The sequence below is a fragment of the Nomascus leucogenys genome, chromosome 14, assembly GCF_006542625.1.
Source record: "Nomascus leucogenys isolate Asia chromosome 14, Asia_NLE_v1, whole genome shotgun sequence".
In the NCBI taxonomy this organism is placed as follows: Eukaryota; Metazoa; Chordata; class Mammalia; order Primates; family Hylobatidae; genus Nomascus; species Nomascus leucogenys.
In genome coordinates this window covers 89,245,706-89,264,647 of record NC_044394.1, presented here as the reverse complement: position 1 = coordinate 89,264,647, position 18,942 = coordinate 89,245,706, and the positions used below count along the sequence as shown (strand labels likewise).

The 18,942-nt window shown below is 57.0% G+C and overlaps 2 protein-coding genes across 3 annotated transcripts; one reads left to right on the top strand and one right to left on the bottom strand.

Moving 5' to 3' along the window:
* Nucleotides 1–1,815: 1,815 nt before the first annotated feature.
* Nucleotides 1,816–11,404, bottom strand: OTOP2 (otopetrin 2). The gene is made up of 7 exons (XM_003279046.2): nt 11,344–11,404; nt 10,755–11,100; nt 10,008–10,144; nt 8,422–8,480; nt 7,905–8,038; nt 4,557–5,431; nt 1,816–2,354 (listed from the first exon to the last, which is right to left on the bottom strand). The coding sequence occupies exons 2-7, from the start codon at nt 11,065–11,067 to the stop codon at nt 2,184–2,186; spliced, it is 1,689 nt and encodes a 562-aa protein (XP_003279094.1). The 5' UTR covers nt 11,068–11,100; nt 11,344–11,404; the 3' UTR covers nt 1,816–2,183.
* Nucleotides 11,405–12,397: 993 nt separating this feature from the next.
* USH1G (USH1 protein network component sans) lies at nt 12,398–18,625 on the top strand. 2 transcript variants are annotated; one of them, XM_030827335.1, is made up of 3 exons: nt 12,398–12,751; nt 14,995–16,212; nt 17,579–18,625. In XM_030827335.1, the coding sequence occupies exons 1-3, from the start codon at nt 12,588–12,590 to the stop codon at nt 17,580–17,582; spliced, it is 1,386 nt and encodes a 461-aa protein (XP_030683195.1). In that variant the 5' UTR covers nt 12,398–12,587; the 3' UTR covers nt 17,583–18,625. The 2 variants fall into 2 exon arrangements, with proteins under 2 accessions (XP_030683195.1, XP_003279093.2); XM_003279045.2 differs by lacking the exon at nt 17,579–18,625 and having other exon boundaries at nt 14,995–16,216.
* Nucleotides 18,626–18,942: the final 317 nt, after the last annotated feature.

Sequence of the window (18,942 nt, the reverse complement as noted above, 5' to 3'; positions counted from 1 at the left end):
GGGCTGTGCAGGCGCGGGCCTGCAGGGTCTCCAACTCGCAGCCCGCCCTCGGGTGGGGTGGAGAGGGGTGCAGTGTTCTTAGGCCCGCAGTAAAGAGCTTGCGGGATTCAGGTCTCGTTTTCCTTTGGTGATCAAGCTGGGAATGGACGCCCTCCCTCCAGGCCTGGAGTCGCTTTTTCCTGTACCCCACCTAGCCCCAGGCCTGGAGGCCACCTCGCAGGACCCTGTGTTTCCCTTAAGTCAAACCTGAACTTGGTGGGGAGAGTTGGAGCACAGCCCCATTCTGACAGGGGAGGAGGCCTCCTCAGCTCCACCTGCAGCCTCTGAGAACTACTCACCTCCTGCTGACAGGGTCCAGGCACACTTTCTTCAAAGTCCCCTGAGCTGCAGGTGCTGCTGTTCCCATGATCTCCCCCAAATGCCATCCGCTCCATGGGTCCCGCCCAGCCCTCCCTCTCCCAGCCCTTCCCCTCCCTCTGCCTCTGCATGCTCACCACCCCCTTTCACTCTTCTTCTAACTGTGGAGCCTCCTTCCCATCTCTCTGCCGTCTTCCCTCCTAAGCCTCTCTATACCCTTTGTAGAGTAGAAACCCTAGGGCTTAGGGGAAGCTCCTAGGGAACCTTCTGGGGCAGGGGGAAGTCAGGGGAGGCCCAAGTGGTGAGGATCTGAGACTCCCAACTCCTTTTAAATTAGAACTGCCTTGTTTATATATATATATATATGTATATATAAAATAATTATTTTTTTTGAGACAGAGTCTTGCCCTGACTCCCAGGCTGGAGTGCAGTGGCATGATCTCGGCTCACTGCAACCTTTGCCTCCTGGGTTCAAGTGATTCTCCTGTCTCAGCCTCCTGAGTAGCTGGGATTACAGGTGCACGCCACCATGCCCGGCTACTTTTTGTATTTTTTAGTAGAAACAGAGTTTCGCCATGTTGGCCAGGCTGGTCTTGAACTCCTGACCTCAAGTGATCTGCCTGCCTTGGCCTCCCAAAGTGCTGGGATTACAGGCATGAGGCACTGCACCCAGCCTATATCTATGTTATAAACTTGTGTTCCTGTAATATTTTATTTGAAAGGAAAAAAATGTTCTGCTTGAAAAGAAAGTTTGAAAATTATTGTTCTTAGCAGAAAGGCTCTGGATTTTTTTGTAGGTGTGTGACCTTGGGCAAGTCACTTTACCTCTCTGGGCCTCAGCTTCCTTCTTTGTAAAATGCAGACATTAGACTAGGTCACTGCTTCCTAAACTTTCTTGTGTCATGGGACTCATGCCTGTGGCTCATGCCTATAATCCCAGCACTTTGGGAGGCCGAGGGGGAGGATCACTTGAGCCCAGGAGTTCAAGACCAGACTGGGCAACACAATGAGACCCCCATCTCCACACACACACACACACACACACACACACACACACACACACACACACACACAATTTAGCCAGGTGTGGTGGCAGTAGTGGCTGTAGTTCCAGCTACTCAGGAGGCTGAAGTGGGAGGGTCTCTTGAGTCCGGGAGGTTAAGGTTGCAGTGAGCTATCTGCACTCCAGCCTGGGCAAAAAAGTGAGACACTCTCAAAAAAAAAAAAAAAAAAAAAAAAAAAAAATTATATGTATATGTCACCTGGAGATAAAGGGAAGAGGAAGATGGCAGTTTGGGAACTCCAGTTACCCACTCTGTAGCTAGTCTGCCACTCGGATTTTGCTCACACACTGCAAAACTTGAGACCTGAAAATCTCCACGGACCCTTCCCGCTCTGACTCCCAAGATCCTCTCCTGTGACCACCTCAGACAGGACAACAGAGACAAACAGTGGGGATGGGGGCAAATCACAGGTTTATTGGTTTCCAGCTCCAGGCAGTGCACTGGCCAGGCCACAGCGGGGGATTAGAGATGGAGCCAGAGCCGGTACCTCCAGATCTTGTTGGGTCCTAGAAATGCTGCCAGGAGAGGTCTCCCTTCCCCAGTCACCTCATGCCCCATGGTCATACTGGGGTGGATGGGCCTGTCCTGACTGTGATTTAAAGATTGAACCTGGAAAAATAACTTTTGTGAAAATCCCACTCTGGGACGAGCAGGAAATGGGCTGTCATATGGCACCAGCTGGGATTCATTCCCAGAGGGTATCTGACCTGGCACATGAGCTTAGCCCCCTCTTCCTGCCCCCCCATGCCTCAGTTGGAGGCCTCAGGACAGCACGTAGACCTCCAGCAGGCTGGAGACAGCATGCATGCGGTAGAAGATGCCGAAAGGGAGGCAGATGTTGACGATGGCCGCCCAGAGGGAGTAGCCGTAGAAATCCACCTCCACTGTGTTGCTGAAGTGAGGGCGGGCCCCGAAGGCAGGCATGATCCACAGCTGTGTGAAGAGAGGAGCATTTCAGGAGCTGGCCTGGATGGATGCCTGTGGGTCATTTCTGTGGGCTTTGCTGGGCCATTGCTAGATGGGGGCCCATCCTTCTAGCTTGGTGGACACGGAGGGCTGGGTGTCAGTGAATGGGCAACTCTAGCATTTTGGACAGGACCTAGCACTCTCTAAGGGGCTCAGGAAGTGAGCCCAACTGAATTTGCCATCCCCAGGCTAGGAGTCCACCTGTGATCACCTCTCCCAAAATCTTAGCAGGGCCTCAGTGTGGGATCGGGGAGGGGAGAAGAGGTTTCTCTAGAAGAGGCACAAACAGCGAAATCAGCAGCTCTGTCCTGCGGGGTTGTGTGCACAGGGATGGCGGTGGCAGTATCAGACAGGCTCAAGGCAGGGGGTTTGGGGTTCAGACAGAAGGCCACCCCACCCCAGCCCTCCCTGAGCTCTGCCCTCCAGCTCTTCCCTCATCCTCTTCTCCCTTTCCAGGAGCGGGAGGAAGTGGGGGTTGGAATCCTGCTTCCTCTCTGGCTATGAGCTCAGAAGATTCAGGTGTGGGTAAGAAGCAAAGAACAAAGGTTTTTAGGCTAGCCCCACCGCTACCCCTGATTAACTTCATCCTTGGGCACATCGCAGTCCCCTCTAAGCCTGTTCTGTCCTATAAAATGAAGGAGACGGAGAAGATGCTACTGGAGGTGATTTAGGCTCAGATACCTGGAGCAAGAATAGCCTCCCAGAAGGTGGCCCCTAGCCTATAAGCCAGGCCCGGGTGGAAGGTGGGGGTGGGGCCAAAGGGCAGGGGGCCAGGTACCAAAGCCAGTCCAAGACATGCTGAGGTCTGGGCCTTAATGATTATGCTGGTAGGGCCAGAGATTGATGACCACAGTTTTTTTTTTTTAAGTGAAATTGATTGTGTTGGAAGGCTCCTGCATGGCATCATCCCACATCTATGGGGACCATGACCTGGTGGATGGCCCTTCACAGTGGGACCTAACTAAGAATGACTCTTAGTTAGGGCCACTGGTGTACGTCATGCAGGTAGGATTTCATGGGGTAGAATTCACTCTGGGGCTCTTGCTCTGTCCTGGGATGTACTCACATTAAGTAATTTTCTATATTAGGGATATTTTTCTATTGGAGGTTCTAGCTGAAAGGATTGTTTTTCTATTGAGTGAAACTTCATTAGAAGTGTTTTTTTCTCTTTGAGATGTACCCACATAGGTACATGTTTCTGTATCAGAGGTAATAATAAGCCCCCACTGGGCCATTTCTGTCTTGTTGTACTAGAAACACCAAGAGTGTTTCGCTATTGGGATGCACTTTCATTACCAGCGTTTCTGCCCTGGGGTACTTCTATACAGAGAACATATTTATATTGGGTGAAGTCTGTTGCTTTTTTTTTTTTTGACAGTCTCACTCTGTTGCACAGGCTGGAGTGCAGTGGTGCAATCTCAGCTCACTGCAACCTCCGCCTCCTGGGTTCAAACAATTCCCTTGCCTCAGCCTCCCAGGTAGCTGAGATTATAGGCGCGCACACCATAACGCCTGACTAATTTTTGTATTTTCAGTAGAGACGGGGTTTCACCATGTTGGCTAGGCTGGTCTCGAACTCCTGACCTTGTGATCTGCCTGCCTCGGCCTCCCAAAGTGCTGGGATTACAGGCATGAGCCACTGCACCCGGCCAAGTCTGTTGTTCTTAATCTTTGCTGAGTCACTAGGGAGGGGGTGGCTGTTGTAGATGCCCTCCTTCCCACTTCACTCTGCTAACAGACCACTCACACTTACGCTGGTCTCCGCTACTTCCTGACACTGTTCCAATTATTCTGAGAGGCAGGCAGGTCACAAGTTCCCAGGAGCAGTCACACCTCCCACTGGGGGGTGAGGACCCCACCTTCCACATCAGCTCTCAGCTTCCTCTCACCTCTGCCCAGCCCCTGTGTCAACCTTCCCTGGGACCCTTCCAGCTCCATCCGCTGCCTAGATGCCAGAACGCTAGGATTTCATTTTCACTGAGTGCCCTGAGATGCCATTTGCCCCAAAGCTACAGCTGGCCCTCTCTGAACCTGCTCCTTTCCTAGAGAGCTGTAAGATTCTCAGGCGGGCTGGGGGCAAGACAGAGAAGGCTAAGGGCTTAAGCCTGCAAGAGCATCCTTCCTCAGTCTCTTCTCCCAAGCCCACCCTTTCTCCTCCCAGCTACTCACGATGACATTGCAGAGCAGGAGAAACAGAGAGATGTCTTTAAGGCACCGGCGTCTCCACTGGCTTCTGGGGGCTGAGACGATGGCCACTGCTTCCCGCTGGTCTGAGGGGCTGGGGCTAACCAGCCCGGGGGCGGGCGGGCAGGCAGGCAAGGTGTGGAGGGCATCCAGGTTGGTGAAGGTGAGGTCTTGGCAGGGCTCCTTGGGGTGGGTACTGTGAGGCTCAGCCCCGGGCGGTCCTCGGTGAAGGCTCTCGATGATAAACATGTTCTGGAAGGTGTGCTGGGCAATCATGAGCAGTGCATGGGTGAGGTTGAGCCCTGCCAGCAGGTCCTGGGGTGTGCCTGCCACCACGGCCACGATGGAGTAGTAGGAGATTGCGTACTGACCCAGGGCGGCACCCATCAGCAGGGCCACGTCCAGGGTGCGCGTGGGGTTCTTGTGGTGGTCCATGGTCCGGCGGTCAAAACGGTAGATGATGGAGCCACTGAGGCTGGCCAAGGTCGTGAGTCCCAGGCAGACAATGTTGAAGCTGTAGTAGATGACCAGGGCCTGCCAGGTGTGGCTCCCGTCCCCGCTCACTTGAACCTCGTAGATGATGAAGACAGCCAGGCCCACCACGAAGAGCAGCAGGCCCAGAACCGGGCCAGCAAAAAAGGTCTCCCGGAAGAGGCTGACAGGGGATGGGGTGTGGCTGTGGCCAGGGGTGGAGACCAGGAATCTACCCACATTCTTCCACATGACATACAGCATGGTGGAGGCGAAGAGGCTGTACTCGATGTTGAAGGGATATAGGTAGAAGTACCCCTGCTGGAAGATCTGGCAGACGGCCGTGCTGCAGAGGCAGGAGTCTCCTCCGACCGGGTTGCCTGCATGCTCTGTTGTGGAGAGAGAGACACAGGGCTGGACTACTCTCCTGCCTTCCTAGAGAGGTCTCACCCCTAGCCTGTGACTCTTTTTCTGTTTTGTTTTGTTTTGAGACGGAGTTTCACTCTTGATGCTCGGGCTGGAGTGCAATGGTGTGATCTTGGCTCACTGCAAGATCCACCTCCCGGATTTAAGTCATTCTCCTGCCTCAGCCTCCCAGGTAGCTGGGATTACAGGCACTTGCCATCATGCCTGGATAATTTTTATATTTTTAGTAGAGACAGGGTTTCACCATGTTGGCCAGGCTGGTCTCGAACTCCTGACCTCAGGTGATCCGCTTGCCTCAGCCTCCCAAAATGCTGGGATTACAGGCGTGAGCCACCACGCCCAGCCTAGCTTGTGACCTTTGTTAAGGGCAGGGCCCCTGTCTGTCATGCCTGCTATATTCACCAGGGTATCCCTCATGCCTTTACAGGGCGTGGCACACTCCTTCACTTCACAAATATTTCTTGAGCACCTACTGTGTGCCATAGACTGGGACACATCAGTGCTCAGTAAGAACAGTCTAGGCCAGGTGCAGGTGCCCACACCTGTAATCCCAACACTTTGGGAGGCCAAGGCGGGGGGATCACCTGAGGTCAGGAGTTTGAGGCCAGCCTGGCCAACATGGTGAAATCCTGTCTCTACTAAAAATACAAAAATTAGCCGGGCTTGGTGGCATGCACCTATAGTCCCAGCTACATGGGAGGCTGAGGCAGGAGAATTGTTTGAACCTAGGAGGCAGAGGTTACAGTGAGCCGAGATCATGCCACTGCACTCCAGCCTGGGCGACAGAGCGAGACTCTGTCTCAAAAAACAAAACAAAACAAAAAACAAAAGAACAGTCTGAACCACAGGGCTGCTCACTTCACCCCACTCCATTCCTTCCATCCCTTCCTGCCCCGGCTCCCTGAGATAGAAAGTGGCTCTCTTGGGAACCTCTAAAGTTCAAGCTTCGTCACAGCTCTCCCTACCATCTGATTCAGCCCAGAAAGCCAGCTGCTATGCCCAAGTCTCCACCATGACCTCCCATCACTTCTGTTTGTACCACATGGAAAAGAGTCTTGACTCCAGAATGTGTTTGTAGGATACTCTGGGCCTTGGCAAACATCTCTTTTCATCCTAAGAACTAGCCCAGCTGGTTTTGCAGATGAAGAAACTGAGGCTTAACGTGATGACGCGACTTGTGAAGGCAGAGTCAATGCAAACTGCTTGACTTCTGACCCCGGGACAGGTACTTCTCCGGCAGGCCTCTCTCTAGCCTGCAGGCCCCCATGCGAAGTCCATCACCTCCCTGGTTTGGTTTTGCACCCTCAGGAGTCCTCTCTGTGCAGGGTGGTTCTTTGTAAGGCTTGCTGGGCTGGGGTCTCCCTGAGGGCAGGGGCCATGCTTTCTGTTGCTGGACCCTCCCATGCTAGGAGCGTGCCTGTCTTAGTTATCTTGTCTGGTCCTGGCTATTGGGGGACCCTAGAGAAGTCCAGAGAATGAGGACTGGAGACTGGGTCCCATTGCTCCTTAGTTTAGCATATTGGTTAAAAACAAAGATGCATATGAATGCTAGTGCTAGACCTTGGGTGAGCTACTTAAGCTCTTTCTGCTTTAGTTTCTGCACCTATGCATGGGAATGGGGAGAGTACCCATCTCACAGGGAAGTCTTGAGGGTTAAATGGAGTGTTTAGGACACTCAGCACAGTGCCTGACTTAGAGACCTCAGTAAATTGCCATCCTTACCATTGTGATGCCATGATTATTTCTCACCTTCTCCTCCTTCCCGGGCTCTCCCATCTGATCCATGCTTGCACCACGGAACCACTCTGCCTCCTTTCCCCTTTTCCCAGCTTGATCACTCTTGCCCCTTTCTTCCTGGATTCTGGGTCTGGGTCTCTTTTTTTAATTTTTGAAACAGGGTCTCACTCTGTCACCAAGGTTGGAGTGCAGTGGCGCAATTACAGCTCACTGCAGTCTCGACCTACCAGGCTCAAGCGATCCTCCCACCTCAGCCTCCCATAGTAGCTGGGACCATAGGCATGCACCACCACAACCGGCTAATGTTTTGTATTTTTTGTAGAGATGGGGTTTCATCATCTTGCCTAGGCTGGTCTTGAACTCCTGAGCTCAAACAATTCGCCTGCCTTGGCCTCCTAAAGTGCTAGGATTATAAGCATGAGCCACTGCACCTGGTCCTGGATCCCTTCTTGGTGGGGTGGAGACTGGACAGGGGGGCCTGGGCTGCAGCCTCAAGGATAAAAGGGCGCCTCTGATATTTCCCTTCTGGGGTCGCTTACACCTATACTGCAGAGGTAGATCCTGCAGCAGGAGAAGGTCCCTGGTTCTCTCCTTTGCCTCTGTGCCCTCATGAGGGCACGGGAGACTGACGTTATAAACTCACAAAGCACCCGGCCCAAGGCCTGGTAGCCACAGGGCCAGCATTAAGAGGAAACTCACGGTCAGAGGCGAGACGGGTGTGGCTGGCGTTGCTGTGAGAACTGCTGTAGGAGTGGGATTGGTGCACAGATTCATCCACCACGGCCGCCATCCAGATGGCCAGGTTGGTGATGAGTGTGAACATGAGACCACACCTGTTTGGGGTTGGGGACGGGGAAAAAGAAGCCTGTGACCCTTTGGCAGTTTGGGGAGCAATACTGAGAGCTGGTGTTGAGAAATGAGAAAGCAGCCAGGCCCTGTGTGAACAGGGAAGCTGATTTTGGTAGGAACACAGCCTGGCTGGTGTGCCATCCAAGAGAGGGCTGGGAGGTTGTCCTGGGGGCCACCACCACTCCCTCCCCTGGGAGAAAGGGCCCCATAAGGTAGTGGAAGTCAGCCTGACAAAGCAAGGAGGCCTTGGCTGCAACCCCTCCCAGGGGACATAAAGAGAGGCCCCGCCCCAGGGTGGAAAGCCTGAATCTTTCCTGCAAGGGGAACACCAGCATGCTAGGCACAGGCACCAAGCTGCAGTTCTCACCAGGTCAGATCCAGGTGGACGTGAATGCAGTCTTTAGCGGAGACCCAGAGAAAGTAGGTCTGTAATGAGAGACATTGGTGACAGTCATTTACTCCAAAGATGGACAAAACTCCAGCGCACCCACGTCCATGCCATCTTGTTCTCTCCGCCTGAGGAACCCTTACACTGAGTTATCAGGATCATTTTAGCTTCACAAAATGAGGTGGAGGCTGGGTGCAGTGGCTCATGTCTGTAATCCCAGCACTTTGGGAGGCCGAGACAGGTGGATCACTTGAGGTCAAGAGCTTGAGACCAGCCTGGCCAACATGGTAAAACCCCATCTCTATTAAACCCCATCTGTACTAAAAACACACAAAAAATTATCTGGGCGTGGTGGCATGCACCTGTAATCCCAGCTACTTGGGTGGCTGAGGCAGGAGAATTGTTTGAATCTGGGAGGCAGAGGTTGCAGCCGAGATCACGCCACTGCACTCCAGCCTGGGCAATAGAGTGAGACTCCGTCTCAAAAAGAAAAAAAAAAAAAAAGCAAAAAAAAAGAAAAAAAATTAGGTGGGGAGGACTGTCTTTTTCTGTTCTGACAGTTTGTATAAAATAGTGGTTCTCCATTCTTTAAAGGTTTGCAAAACATCACATGTAAAATCCTGCTCGTGTGGGGTTTATTTTGTGTGGAGATGGGGGTCAAGTAGATTTTTGACTATCTAGTTATTTTTTTTTTCTGGGAGCAAGGCCAGCCTCGGGTCAGGTCTTGCTCAGGGTGGAAGGAGTCTTTGTGGACTTCTCACCTTCGTTTGGCAACATCCCCTGCTCATCCTCTTCCTCTGTTGCCGTACCAGGCCTTGCTACCGTCTGGCTGCCTGTGAATCCCTGCTGTGGCATTTGGTGATGTGGGGATATCTATATTTTCATTTTACCTGAGTATTCTTCAAACCCATAAAATACGAAAGACTAAAACTACATAAATGCCACAGCCACACGTGTGCTGAACTGTGAAAACCTGGGCAGCAGGGGTGATGTTTCTGGGGAGGGCATCATCCGTGGTGCCATTTTTGTCATGATAGAGGGCTGGGGGCTGTTCTGATCCCATCTAAGCCCAGTCCTGCCTCAGCTCAATCAGAAGATCTTTCAAAGTATTGTTTATGCAGCAACAACTACAAAGCGAATGTTTGAGAAATTCCAGTTACAGGCTACCCTACTTTCCAAACAAATACAGAACAGAGGGACCAAGCTGGCAGGAGACTGGGCTGACACAAAAGCCCCCTACGGGCACCCAAGAAGGGCAGGCCAGGTTCTAGGAGACAGGGCTGGCTGTCACAACTCACACCTCCTAGGTGTTAACTACTGGCACTGCTTAGGTTGAACTAACATCGCAGAGCTCCAAGTGGGAGCTCACATTGAGATATTACTTCATTATGAGGTGTTTCCACATTGATGGACTCCTGTGATGCTCTCTACAGCCCTGTCCCTGGTTTACTTAATAGCTCAGGATACGAGGCAGATGGAGCTCAGGTCTCCAACCCCTTGTTGGGTCCTTCCCAATGGCCAAGAGTTAGCTCCCTTCTTCCACACAGCGACACTCCTCCACCCACCTGGATGATGACAAACACAGCCTGGATGAGGGGGTGCAGGATCTTGATGGCCGACTGGCACTCGAAGAAACTGGAGTAGTAGCCAGTCTTGAAGACATCCATGATGAGGGTGCAGATTCCAAACAGCACCAGCCCACCTGGAAACCAGGGGCGGGTGGGTGGTGGTGGTGGATCAGAGAGGCAGGAGAGAAGGCCTGCCGAGCTGAGGACAGGCCCTGAGGATGGAAGGCTAGATGGGTGGGTGGACGGGTGAGTGAGTGCACTGTTGGATGGGTCAATGGGGAGGGTGGGAGGATAAGTGGATAGGTGGATAGACAGACTGAAAGGTGAATGGGTGAATGGAAGGGTGAGTGTATGACTGAGTGGGTGGATGGATGGACCTGCTACCGAGCCCCCCTCTCTTTGGGGCTGTGTGGATACCGCAAAGGGCCCTGGCTGGGCTCTTTCAGTGGCTGCCATCTTCTGGTTCCTGCTCTCCATCAAAGGCCCTCCTTCAGCCAGCCTTCTCCAATCTTCAGACCGGGGGCAAAGAGGTCCGGTTCCATCCCTCTATTCATCCCTCCCCCAGGACCCCTTACCTTCCTCTTTTTCCTTAACTGCAGCCCACCTCACCCTCCGGTCCTCCTGGTCCTCCCTAGGGAAGCTCTCGCCCTCGTATGTCAATCTGCTCTCTGCGACTCCTGTGAGAGCCCTAGCCTGCAGCTCCCTGCTGTGCCCACCCCACCTCACCCCTACCTCCCCTGGCACCTCGGAGCCAGATGGGGCCAGCGTGAGCGTCCCGGTAGGGTACCGCGCAGGGGCAGCGCACGGTTCGGAGGAGGTAGAAGAGGATCCAGAGCGTTGCCAGCAGCATCATGGTAGTGAGCAGCGCGAACACGTCGGTGTCGTACACGGCCACCTTGTTGAAGGCTCCGCCGCTGATGAGCGTGCAGGCGAGGAGCAGCACGTTCACGGCCAGCAGCACCGACAGCAGGCGGCCGCCCTTCTTCCACACCTCCCTGGGGCCTGCACGCGGCGCCTGGGGGCTCTCCCTGGGGCCCTGGGCCAGCTCCTCGGACATGGCGGGGGCGACTGGAGAAGGCTAGAGGGATCACTGTAGGGGAGGAGCGGACAAAACTCCAGGTCAACCCTGACGGCTCTCCTTCCCCCATCTCATCCCTAGATTTGGGGACTAGGGAGTTCCTGACCCGCAGGGTTGGGGCTTCGGGTGCTGGAGGAAGCGCGGAACCTGCCCCTCTCGCTGGGCGGGAAGAAAGCAGAAGCGGCAGCACCCGGTTGGACCCCTCCAAGGTCCCCACTCCCCAAGTCCGACTGCCCTCTGGCCCGGGGCACCCACCTGGCTGGGCCTGGAGCCGACGCTGAGCTGGGGGTCAGGGGACGGCGAGCGTCTCCTCTCTCCCACGCCGAGATGGACAGGCGCTTTATACCCAGGAGGACAGGGTGATTTACAGCTGCGGGAGTTTGGCTCCATAAAGCTCTCAGTCCCGCTCACATGATCCATCTTTCTCCAAGGTGAATTTAGGGAAGAGCCCGCTGGAGCCAGATAAGGCAAGATTCATATTTACCCTTTGAGAGGCGACCCCACTCAGTCACCCCGCTGCGGCCAGGCTCGGGCGCGGCCGCGCACTGCGGCACCTAGAGGGCACCCCGCCCCCGGTGCCCACCGCGCCCTGGCGCGCAGCATTCCGGGCGCCCAGAGCCCCGAGAGCTAAGCTCAAGAGACGTCCAAAAAGCCCGCGGGCACCCTGACGCCCTCCAGCTTCAGCGCACCCTGAATCCTGTGCTCTTCTGCTCCTGCCCGGGATGGGAACCCCAGTCTCCCTCTCCCCCACGGTCCTCGCAGGGATCCAAGCTCCCTTTTCCTCTATCCCACCGCCCTGCCCGCCTCTGCCGCCGGCCCGCGCTCCGCTGGACTCCGGGTCTTGGGTGAGAAGTTTCACGCGGCGCGCGCGGAGCCGCTGCCAGTCCTCCAGCGTCCCCTGCTGGAGCGCGGTCGAGGGACTCCGTGCAGGCAGCGGCGGCCTGGCCCGTCCCACTCGCTGACCCAACCGCGGTCGGTGCCGGTGCCCCTTCTTAGGTCCACTGTCCTGGGGCTCAGGCCGGCTCCCCCACCCCGCCCTCCGGCACCCCCTCCCCAGCTCTCGGTTCGTTCCACTGACAGGTGGAGAAATAGGGAGCCACAGCACCCCAGGCTCTAGTGAGGACAGACCTCTGACTGTCCCCGGACTGGGCGTCACAGGGCGTAGCCCCGGGGTGGGCACTTTTGAAGAGGAGGGCAGGGCCCTGCGTGGGTCACCCTCGTGTGTTGAGGTGCATGCAGGGTGTTTAGGACCCAGGGGAAGACCGGGGGCGGCTCCCGCCCCTTCCCACCCCGCCCCCGCCGCCGGGTGAGCGGCTCAGATGTCTTGGTAGCCGCGGCTCTGGCGCTCCGCACCCTCCGTCTGCGGCAGCGGGGGCTGGCGGCCCTGGCCCCTGCCCGGCCCCCTCCTCCAACCTCATGCCTCAGCCCTAACCCCGCCGCCCTCCCCTGCGGGGGGCCTTTCTCCGTGCCCCCTGCCCGCCCCGTCCACTTCGGGCGCCATGAACGACCAGTACCACCGGGCAGCCCGGGATGGCTACCTGGAGCTCCTCAAGGAGGCCACCCGGAAGGACCTGAATGCCCCCGACGAGGATGGCATGACCCCCACTCTCTGGGCTGCCTACCATGGCAACCTCGAGTCGCTGCGTCTCATTGTGAGCCGCGGGTGAGTACGCCCCACCCAGCGCCCTTGAGGCCCCTGAGACCACCCCAGACTCCCTCGTCCACCGCTCCTCTGAGCTGCCTCCTTTCCCTGCAAGCAGGTGGACCCTTAGACCCTGGCGTTTGTGGGAGAGACACACGTGGAGGGGGACCCAAGCGGAGGCATCTGACACTTGTTAACACTGGTGACCTGGATCTGGGGCTAGGAGGGAAGAAACCGGGATTTGGGGGTTCCTGATTATGGGGGGTTGCTGCAGAGTGAGGGGAAGGTGGGAGAGATCCCCTGGCTGGGGTCCCCCTGGAAGTAAGAGTGAGGGGATAGTGAGAATCGGAGAGAAGGTTGGGAAGTCTCGAGGGGCCAGCAGTGGGGTCTAGAAAGGGAGGGGCCTTCACTGCCCACTCTCCAGCCTTGGATCCAAAGGGCTCTGCCAGCCAGCACCCACGTTCTCCGGCAGGCTGGTGTCACACAGCGCTTGCCCTCAACCTGCTCATTTTGGGGATTTATGGACACTGTCCAGAGCGCCAAATGTCACTGATTCAGCTACTCCCTTAACTCTCTCCAAGTCCCTCCTGCACAGCCGGGCACAGCTAAGCAGTGGTGGAGGCTGTGACATGGTCACTCTGAAGGGGCTTCTCTTCCTTCCCCTTCCCTTTGGAGTTGCCGTGGGCTGAGGGTGGGCATACAGTGCAGGTGTCAGCGCCAGGGAAGGGGCCTGGAGGTGGCAGTTGAGCCACCTCCAGGACCAGAGCCACTGACATGGGTTCCTTGGGGCTAAAGTCAAATGACTGTGACCAACTCCCTCAGCCCCAGTGGCTTTGAGAAGTCAGGTTGGTCTGGACATCAGGGCAGCCTGGACAGGATGAGGGGTGGACAGGACACCCCAGGAGGGTTGATACGAAGTCTCAGGTCATGGGAGAGAGGGCCAGGGGCTGAGCTGGCCCCGGTGCCAGGTACTGGCCTGTGGCCTGAACATGTAGTAGGTGCTGGAGACCCCTCCCTCTTGTCCTCTCCTTGGGCTGCTCCTTGAGCCCAGCATCAGGTGGGAGCAGCCTCGAAGCCTGGGCAGCTGAACCATGTCCCATGAGGCCAAGGCTGACTGGCCCCTCCCCACCCCAGGAGGGCACACAGTGACACTGTTCCCTGCCATCCCTTCAGAGAGGCTCATGAGAGGAGGGGAAGAGGGCTCCCCTTGGGTACACCAAGCCCCAGCTCCTCCAGAGACCAGGATTGGTGTTTGATGGGGTGTGGGTCGGGTGCTGGCAGGTCCTTCCCACACTGGCCTGCAGGACTTGGCAGCCAGGAGGGGAGGCCCAGGAAGGGGTGTGTGGGGAGCTGTTGAGACAAGGGAGTGATTCTTCCCCCAGCCCTGGGGGTTGGCCTTGTGGCCTCATTAGCGCAGGGCAGGGGTGCTGTGCTGGGCCCCCAAGGGAGGGAGAGCTCCGGAGGAGTCTTGGGAGCTTGCCCTGGGGGACACAGTCTCGTATGAAGGAAGGGTGCTTGTGGGGGCTGTCGGGGGTCCCTGGACAGGCTCAAGTGAGCCAGCCTTGCAGGGATACCAAAGAGGGGGCAACCCGGGGAAGGGAGGGCTTCGGAGCGCGGGCAGCTGATTTCCCTCCTCCTCCCCTCCCGTCCTGGCTGCCCCTGCACTCCCCTCCCGGCTCAGGCCAAGGCCGGACATGTCCTCTCGCACTCGGGCTTGCCAGGGCTGGCCCTGCTCCCTGCACACGGGACCCTGCCTGCTGACACGCAAGCCCACACCTCACACATGCTCACCCGGGGCTGGGGCCCGGCACACACCACCCACTGGTCTGTTCTCTTTTACGGTCACTCGGCACACGCAGCCACACTCACCACCACGCCTGCCTAGAGACCCAGACGCGGCCCTGGCCCACCAGCGCTCTGGGCCAGATCTGTGCTGGGCCCCATGAATAATTTACTCCCTTCTCTCAGGGCATCAAATATTCATCCCCTAAGATTCCCAGCCCTCAGTTAGCTTGGGGAAGGCCCCGCCCCAGTCCCGCCTTCTCTGTCACCCCACCCCCTGCACGCCTGGGGCCATTTTCCCCTGGGCTCACCTGTTGGGTGGCTCAGGCCTGCAGGTCTCCTGGAGTGGAAGAGATCTCAGGCCCACGGTCCCTTTGGGGGTTGCTGTGACAGTGGGGAAGCTCCCCTCCCCCCTCCACTCCCTCCACCTCCATCCCTAGCCAGGACTCATCACTCGTCCCTCCTGAATGCTTTCCCTGCAGGGGTGACCCGGACAAGTGTGACATCTGGGGCAACACACCCCTGCATCTGGCAGCTTCCAATGGCCACTTGCACTGCCTGTCCTTCCTGGTGTCCTTCGGGGCCAACATCTGGTGCCTAGATAACGACTACCACACGCCGCTGGACATGGCTGCCATGAAGGGCCACATGGAATGCGTGCGCTACCTGGACTCCATCGCGGCCAAACAGAGCAGCCTCAACCCCAAGCTGGTGGGCAAGCTGAAGGACAAGGCCTTCCGCGAGGCGGAGCGGCGCATCCGCCAGTGCGCCAAGCTGCAGCGCAAGCACCACGAACGCATGGAGCGGCGCTACCGGCGCGAGCTGGCCGAGCGTTCCGACACCCTCAGCTTCTCCAGCCTCACGTCCAGCACCCTGAGCCGCCGGCTGCAGCATCTGGCGCTGGGCAGCCACCTGCCGTACTCGCAGGCCACGCTGCACGGCACGGCCAGGGGCAAGACCAAGATGCAGAAGAAGCTAGAGCGGCGCAAGCAGGGCGGCGAAGGCACCTTCAAGGTCTCCGAGGATGGGCGCAAGAGCGCCCGCTCGCTCTCGGGCCTGCAGCTGGGCAGCGACGTGATGTTCGTGCGCCAGGGCACCTACGCCAATCCCAAGGAGTGGGGCCGGGCCCCGCTCCGGGACATGTTCCTCTCGGACGAAGACAGCGTCTCCCGTGCCACGCTGGCGGCCGAGCCTGCCCACTCGGAGGTCAGCACCGACTCAGGCCACGACTCCCTGTTTACCCGCCCCGGCCTGGGCACCATGGTGTTCCGCAGAAATTACTTGAGCAGTGGGCTGCACGGACTGGGCCGCGAGGATGGGGGGCTGGACGGGGTGGGAGCGCCGCGGAGTCGGCTGCAGAGCTCCCCCAGCCTGGACGATGACAGCCTGGGCAGTGCCAACAGCCTGCAGGACCGCAGCTGTGGGGAGGAGCTGCCCTGGGGCGAGCTGGACTTAGGCTTGGACGAGGACCTGGAGCCCGAGACTAGCCCGCTGGAGACCTTCCTGGCCTCCCTGCACATGGAGGACTTTGCCGCCCTCCTGGGGCAGGAGAAGATCGACCTGGAGGCTCTGATGCTGTGCTCTGATCTCGACCTCCGCAGCATCAGCGTCCCCCTGGGGCCCCGAAAGAAGATCTTGGGGGCCGTGAGGAGGCGGCGGCAGGCGATGGAGCGCCCGCCAGCCCTGGAGGACACAGAGCTGTGAGTGTCCAGCCTGGCGGGGGGATGGAGGAGCAGGAGTTGGAAGGCCCCTGGGGAGGGGGTACAGATCTGCCTATTCAGGAGTAGGGGGTGGGGGATACTGTATTTCATAAAATCGAAATGGGGCCATTGATGATAAAAGGCACCCTTATTTGCCACCAGCTCAGAAAAAGAAGTTGCCAGTTTAATGATGACCCGAGGCATTCTTATCACAGTTAAAGTGCACCTCGATTTTGGGGACATCAACACGTGGGGAAATGGGCCTCTTAGTGTCAATGAATTTCAGCAGTCACAGGAATCACAGCTGTGGTGTTTTTGAGCCCTCCCACCTCCTAGGTGCTGGGTTGTGCCCTTGAACAAGTCCTCTTGCTTAATCCCCCTAAAAGCCTGTGTGCGCTGGACTATATTGGTGGATTATATCGTTCCCATTTTACAGCCGATGAGCAAGTGGAGGCTCAGACAGAATAGCTCACCTCAAGGTCCTGCTGCTGCTCAGCATGGAGCTGGGCTTGATCCCTGGTCTGCATGGCTTTAGAGCCTGGGGTCAAGGTGGCTGCCATGGGATGCAGGGCATGCAGTCAGCAGGGCCTCTCAATTGCCCAAGACCTCAGGCAGATTTTTTTTTTTTTTTGAGACAGTTTCCCTCTTGTCATGCAGGCTGGAGTGCAGTGGCACGATCTCGGTTCACTGCAACCTCCACCTCCCGGGTTCAAGCAATTCTCCTGCCTCAGCCTCCTGAGTAGCTGGGATTACAGGAGTGCACCACCATGCCCAGCTAATTTCTGTATTTTTAGTAGAGATGGGGTTTTGCCATGTTGGCCAGGCTGGTCTCAAACTACTGACCTCAGGTGATCTGCCCACTTTGGCCTCCCAAAGTGCTGGGATTACAGGCATGAGCCACCGCACCTGGCCTTAGGGAGATGTCTTACCTGCTGTTCCTGAACTTTGCAATCAGGAACGTGGGCAAATGCTCCCAAGAGGGCCAGCAGCAGCCTTGGAGGCAGGGTTCATGTTCCAAAGGCCGTCGTGGTTGCCCAAGGCTGCCACCACAATGGTCATGCTGTGGCCAGCGCCTGCCCTGGCCCCTCCCCAGTGGCATCCCACAGGCCCAACAAACATTGTCCTCATTTCCTCTTAGGTATCTGTGGCCGTTATCCTGAATGGCTGGGGCAGGGATGGGTGTGGGGAGGCAGGTTCAGAGTTTTGGGGATGGGGAGGTCAACCATAGGCTGGCGTCTCCTATCCCTGACCATTGGCCTGCCGAGAGATGGGGAGGCTAAGTTGTCCAGATGGCTGCCCTGAGTGAAAATGATGCCTCTAGAGGGCCTCATGTGAGATCTGTTTCTTTCTGTCTCTTCCTCCACAGATAACGGGGGGCTCCTCTCCCCAGACCAAAATGAATTGCAAGTTGCCACAACCTATGGTGGGATCTCGAGGTCCTCACAGTTGCCAGCCCTGCAGCCCCCTTCCCCAGGAGCAAGGACCAGTTGGGGCGACTCCTTTGAAAGCCTGTCCGCACCTTGAAGCAGAGGGTGTGGCCTGGAGGCACCAGAGGGGCAAGAGAGTGTTCTGGAACTCCAGTTCTGAGGGGTCTTGAAGGCCCTGAGCCACCCATTCTGAGCAGCCCTAAAGGACATGTAGACTTGGGGGAGGCCTCCGCAGAGGGAGGGCAGGGGCATCAGAACTGGATGAGAGTGTGGGAGGTGGATGCGGGAGGGCGCGCCTGTCCCGGGCGCCGTGGCCTCACCCACCCCTCCCCTGATGGCCTTGTTCTCTTGTGCTCAGGCCGGAGACTTGCTCACTACCTGCATTGTTGTGAAGGGAAGAGTTTGGGCTGCCTTCCCTCCTCCCGTCCACCCCAGAGGGGAAGTTCCTCAGCCAGACTCTTCAGCCAAATGCCCCATCTTTCAGTCTGCACCCCATCCCCCCATCCCAAGCATAGCCAGCACCCCTTCCTTCACCTAGTGGCCAAGGCCCGGAGCTGGAAAGCCAGGTTGGGGTGGGGTGGGAGTACTGATGCCCTTTCCAGCTCATCTAGGGGTGAAGCCTGGCCTGTCTTCCTCCAGCCTCCCCCTTTTTCAACGTGCAGCCTGGCCCCCCAGGGACCCCAGAGGGCCAGGGCGCTAGATGCAAGGTGCTAGACCAACAGGCTGCAGTATTATAGCCCGCAGGCCTGGCAGGCATGCGCTGGGCTAGAGAAAGGCGTCCGCCAACCTCCTCAGTCTCCCAGGCCCGGGACAGGCAGAACAGGGTGTGGCTGGGTGTCAGGCCTGGGGTGGGTAAGTCCTGCGATGTGGACACTGGAGAAAGTGGATAATCTAAACTGCAGATTGTCTCCAGGTCACCAGGGCTGTGTGCATGTGCATGTTTGTGTGCATGTATGCATGTGTGTGCATGCGTGTGTGTACGTGTGTCGTGTGTGTGAGCTTGGGTGAGTGTGTGTGCATGTGTGTTCTCACATACATGTGTACGTGTGTGTGCACGTGCATGCGTGCGTTTGTGTGCATGCATGTGTGTGCATGTGTGTGTGCATGCATGGTGTGCTGTGCATGTGCGTGTGTTTGTGCATGCATGTGTGTGCATGCGTGTGCATGTGCGTGTGTTTGTGCATGCATGTGTGTGCATGCGTGTGCGTGTGTTTGTGTGCATGCGTGTGTGTTTGTGTGTTTGTGCATGCATGTGTGTGTGATGCATGTGCGTGTGTTTGTGTGTGTGCGTGCGTGTGTTTGT

Bases quoted from the DNA above. Each gene is read 5' to 3' on its own strand.
- OTOP2 (XM_003279046.2), bottom strand. From the start codon at position 11,067: ATGTCCGAGGAGCTGGCCCAGGGCCCCAGGGAGAGCCCCCAGGCGCCG. The intron at 10,145-10,754 runs GTGCCAGGGGAG...CCTGGTTTCCAG, and splicing joins TGGCCCCATCTGGCTCCGAG to GTGGGCTGGTGCTGTTTGGA. The intron at 2,355-4,556 runs GTGAGTAGCTGG...CTCTTCACACAG, and splicing joins TCCTGCTCTGCAATGTCATC to CTGTGGATCATGCCTGCCTT.
- USH1G (XM_030827335.1), top strand. From the start codon at position 12,588: ATGAACGACCAGTACCACCGGGCAGCCCGGGATGGCTACCTGGAGCTC. The intron at 12,752-14,994 runs GTGAGTACGCCC...CTTTCCCTGCAG, and splicing joins CGTCTCATTGTGAGCCGCGG to GGGTGACCCGGACAAGTGTG.